The sequence below is a fragment of the Leptodactylus fuscus genome, unplaced genomic scaffold (genome assembly GCF_031893055.1).
Source record: "Leptodactylus fuscus isolate aLepFus1 unplaced genomic scaffold, aLepFus1.hap2 HAP2_SCAFFOLD_616, whole genome shotgun sequence".
NCBI classification, from domain to species: Eukaryota; Metazoa; Chordata; class Amphibia; order Anura; family Leptodactylidae; genus Leptodactylus; species Leptodactylus fuscus.
Window position 1 is genome coordinate 29798 of NW_027440649.1, and position 4941 is coordinate 34738.

The following is a 4941-nucleotide window of genomic DNA, read 5'->3' on the forward strand; positions in this document are numbered from 1 at the left end:
AGCGTGTCAGGGGCGGTTTCACAGCTTTTTATTAATCAGTTTCCTTTGCCCAATAACCACATGTTGGATTAGAGATTATAGAGAAATATGACGATATCCACATACAAGGAGTTGTGGGTTTTTCTGTCTTTTAGGGTCAGCGGGGCTCAGGGTATTATACAATCCTGTAAATGAATATAGATATAGCAGCTATTACACTACAATGTGCAGGAGATTCTCTTATACAATATGCATATTAGGATAGATGTGACAAGATCTACAATACTGAGCACCAATCAGCTTCAGGCTGCATGTGGAATGATGGAACAATGGCAAGAGAACCTATGACATCACAAAATTCTTGTGACCTCATCGAGTTCTGAGCCTATAAAATCCTCTGCCTGCCATTCCCACAGTCTTCTTATCTGTAGCTACAGAGAAAGAGATAGTGTGCTATAAAGCAGCGATTTATTTAGCGAATCTACCTACTTTGCGTCATGGAAATCCGGGGTTTGGCGTTCCTGCCTATCCTGTGGTCCATATGGATGCTATTGGGTCTCAGTACCCTGTTTGCCGTAACGGTAATATTAGGGCATGAAACACATCCGTACATCAGGTAAGAGGGGATGGGGCGAGATTCCTGATTCTTGTTATTATCAGATTAATATTTGTATCTATTATTGTAAATGTCAGAAATAATCATTTTATTTGACTCCCTTTTTCATGTACTGCACCTCTATATCTGAGAAAGGGAATCTATCATTGGGTGTAGAGTATATGTAGGGGCAGGTAAAGGGTCGGAGGTTATTCATAACCTGCAGCCATCACATCTGCTAAAAAAAAGTGGCAGTGATTGAGTTAAAGGATAGTCAGTGGATAGTATGGGGGAGGGGAGAGTTATAGATAGGGATGAGATGTGACAATTCCACCGCTTGTGTCCTACTAACACCCAATATTTTACTCTCTTTCACAGTGCGACAGCAGCTCGGCTGCCCGAGTCCGTGATCTACACGGTGGTCTTCATGGTGTCTTCCATTCTGGGTAAGTGGAGCTTCTAATAGGGTGAAAACATCAGCACTGACCGGCGGCCATGACTGGAGATTGTACAGGTGTCTATAGAAGTGACCTATAGAAATCTCTGACTGATAACATGTATTGTCTATTACAGGAGCTGGCATCGTTCTCCTCCAATACAAGTTCATGATAATTCGGACTGAACCATCGGAGAAGCGACATCTCATAGGCCAGCGAATACTACTCGCCATAGGATGGATATCCTGTATTGGGTCCGCCCTGAATGCTGTATTTCCGGTTAGTTATCTTGTTTTATTGGAAATATTCAATCATATGTCATGTAATATAGAAAGTGAACATTGTCTGACAGTCAGTACATATATATATATATATATATATATATATATATATATATATATATTTATTTATATTTAGTATAGTTTATACTGTGTTATATATCTGTAGTTTTTGGATTTTTTTAGTCTCTCCCATAGAAATCACAGTTACAGTGGCGCCCCCTGGTGTCTATAAATACAAATCATAATTAACCCTTGTCAGCCTCATTGATAACATATATCTGTATTTCCATTCTAGGTGAATGTCAACCTTACAGCTCACGATATTGGCTCAGGACTCGGTTTTGGATGTGCTGACATTTTCAACTTATGTCAAGCGATTCTCCTGTATAAGAGGTCCTTCAGCAGTCGGCGAATGTGCCATATTAGACTGGCTCTGACCTCGGTGACATCTGTACTAATGCTATTCTGTATCCTTTTATATATAACTGGTAGTAAGTGATACTGAGGGGAGGAGATTATGGCCTTATTCACATGACAGAATTTGGAGAGGAACTTGAGGTGGTCTTCTGCCTTAGATTCCTCCCCAAATTCCAGCGCTGTATAACCGGTGGCAGAGCTTCGGATTTCTGCCACAGCTTTGCTCAGAGTTTAGCCTCAGAAACAAAGGGGCTAAACAGCAGTAGTTTTGTTCTGTGGGTTCTTGTGTCTGGATCAGCTGCAGAATCCGCAAAACATCAAGCAAAGCGTTTCTTTTATCAGTGACCTTAAAAAATAAGAGGTGTCCGCCCAGGGGGGAACCATGGGTTCACAGCTTGTCCTGGACTGGCTTAGGTCAGCAAAAATGCCGCCCTCCCCGAGGCCCTGGCAAAGCGCCGCCTGAAGCGGTCGCTTCAGGTCGCCTCATGGGAGGTGTGGCGCTGTGTCCGCCATTCCTTCCTGCTTTGTAAACAATGGGGGAGGGGATTCTGGCTGGTATTTGAAGCTTATTCCCCAACTGTAAAGTCCTCCCTTGTGATTCTATTGTAGCATAGATCTGATATAACAATATAGGCAGTGCGTAAATTGGTCCCGAACGCCCAGTTTATACCGGAACAGTATAAGGAACCACACAAATACCACTATCATTGTACCCGGGGTCTTTTCAGCCCTCAATAGTATAAGGATCGTAGGGCTAGGAGAGGTGAGGGAACATAAAATCACTGTTACTTACTTCTTCTGGCTCCAGAAGGCTTCAGGCCTACTTGGTGACGTCCCCGGTTTTTGTATATAATTATTCCAGAGTTCCCCCTAAATTTTTTTCCCAATTTAGGCAGTGAATATAGGAAATACTATAATATTAGAATTCTGTTACTTTTCCTTAACTTGTCCTTCCAGTCAGTGGAGTCATGTCCAGTTTTTACCTCCATCTAATCCCTGACAACCATAAGCAGGTGAGTTTATTTCACTTTCCACCATCTTGTATTATCCATATACATCATGTTTAAGGGGATTCTATCATTGGGAAACCCTATTTTCACTAACCGCACATCGGAATAACCTTTAGAAACGGTGGTGTAACTACTGCCGTAGCAGCAGAGGCAGCTGCCACAGGGCCCGGGACATTAGGGGCCTGGTTACAGCCGCTACCGTTGCTATCATTATACTCGGGGGTCTTTTCGGACCCCCGAGTATAATGATTGACGGCCTGGGAGAGGTAAGAAACATAAAAAGCACTGTTACTTACCTCTCCACGATCCGGGCAGGCTTCGGCCTAGTCATCTGACGTCTCATGACCCCGGCCTGTGTCCTGGGTCATGTGACGTCTGACGTCATTGAAGATGGACTACTTCGGAGGCTGACAGTGTAGGAGCCGGGAGATAGGTGAGTAACAGAGTCTTTTTTATGTTTTTCTTCCCCTGGTTCTCTGATTATTATACTCTTGGGTCTGAATTGCCACTGATTAGAAAGACTATTCTTCTCCTACCTTTATTTTTCTGCTCCGCGCCGCCGTTTTGGATAATTTTCTTATTTTTTCTTTATACAAATGAGTCTTCAGAAAGCACAGATGGCGTTCCTCCTGTGCTCAGAAAGTGCTGGGGTGTCCCCTCTGCTCAAGGCACACGCTCCTCCGAATATCCAGCGCCGCCTCTCTCTTCTTGTGCTGATGCCTCTCCGCATCATCAGCACCCGCCGATTCAAATCCTGCACATGCTCAGTTGCCTCTGTCCAATGTGAAATGGCAGAGCTGACTGAGCATGTGCGGAATTTGAATCCTGAACACAGAATCGGCAGGTGCTAATGCTGCGGAGAAGCGACGCTGGATCTTCGGAAGAGCGTGTGCCTTAAGGAACAGGGGACGCCCTCAGTGCTTTCTGAAGACTCGTTTGAATAAAGAAGAAATAAGAAAAGTCTCCAAAACGACAGCGTAGAGCAGAAAAATAAAGGCAGGAGAAGAATAGCCTGTGAAAATAGGGTTTCCCAATGATAGGATCCCCTTAACAGTAAAATGGAATCTCTTGGTGGATAAGATTTCCTTCTATCTCAATCCACAGCAGACAATGGTGAGTAAATCCGGGCACTAATATCTGCTATTCTCTCCTTCTCTTCTGTAGGTCATCTCTGATGCAGGCATGGTGGTCGAGTGGGTTCAGATGTTCTGCCTCGTAATTCAACAACTGACCAATTATACAGATTTCCAGGTGAGTAGATGTGTGACGTGTCTCATGTGCTCCACATATGTAGAAGATGACAATTTCTCCCTAAAACAGAAATGCCCACTTCACGTATAAATTAGATCTATATTCATAAGAGCGTTTCTGATGTGAAATATTTTCTTTTTTTCCTCTCAGCATTTATCTTTAAGGTTGTCCCGAGAAGGTGTCTCCATCAGCCTGAGAGAACCAGCCCAGGACCCTGAAAACCCCTAATAAGACTCCGGGGTAAGATAAAGGAAATCACTGCAATGTATTCCTGCAAAAGACATCGAGCTGGTGAGTCTATTTATCACAACCATTGACCTGTATGTAGGTCTATACTGGGGGGATATATACTTCAGGAGGACACACATTGGACAACTGCACAATACTGGAGAGCTGGAAGGCCCTCTGTACTACACCACACCGGACAGCTGATAGGTCCTCTATAGCAGGGATCTGATAGGTCCTCTATAGCAGGGATCTGATAGGTCCTCTATCGCAGAGATCTGATAGGTCCTCTATAGCAGGGATCTGATAGGTCCTCTATCGCAGGGATCTGATAGGTCCTCTTTAGCAGGGATCTGATAGGTCCTCTATAGCAGGGATTTGATAGGTCCTCCATAGCAGGGATCTGATAGGTCCTCTATAGCAGGGATCGGATAGGTCCTCTATAGCAGGGATCTGATAGGTCCTCCATAGCAGGGATCTGATAGATCCTCCATAGCAGGGATCTGATAGGTCCTCTATAGCTGGGATCTGATAGGTCCTCCATAGCAGGGATCTGATAGATCCTCCATAGCAGGGATCTGATAGGTCCTCTATAGCTGGGATCTGATAGGTCCTCCATAGCAGGGATCTGATAGGTTCTCCATAGCAGGGATCTGATAGGTCCTCTATAGCTGGGATCTGATAGGTCCTCCATAGCAGGGATCTGATAGGTCCTCCATAGCTGGGATCAGAAACCTTTGAGCATC

General features: G+C 44.4%; 1 protein-coding gene across 1 annotated transcript; it reads left to right on the plus strand.

The window, feature by feature from the left end:
• The first annotated feature begins 476 nt into the window (after positions 1–476).
• LOC142188678 (DNA damage-regulated autophagy modulator protein 1-like) lies at positions 477–4198 on the plus strand. Its single transcript, XM_075261917.1, has 7 exons — positions 477–595; positions 953–1020; positions 1148–1290; positions 1588–1759; positions 2667–2722; positions 3884–3970; positions 4121–4198. Exons 1-7 carry the CDS (start codon positions 477–479, stop codon positions 4196–4198), a joined length of 723 nt encoding a protein of 240 aa, XP_075118018.1.
• The last annotated feature ends 743 nt before the right edge of the window (positions 4199–4941 follow it).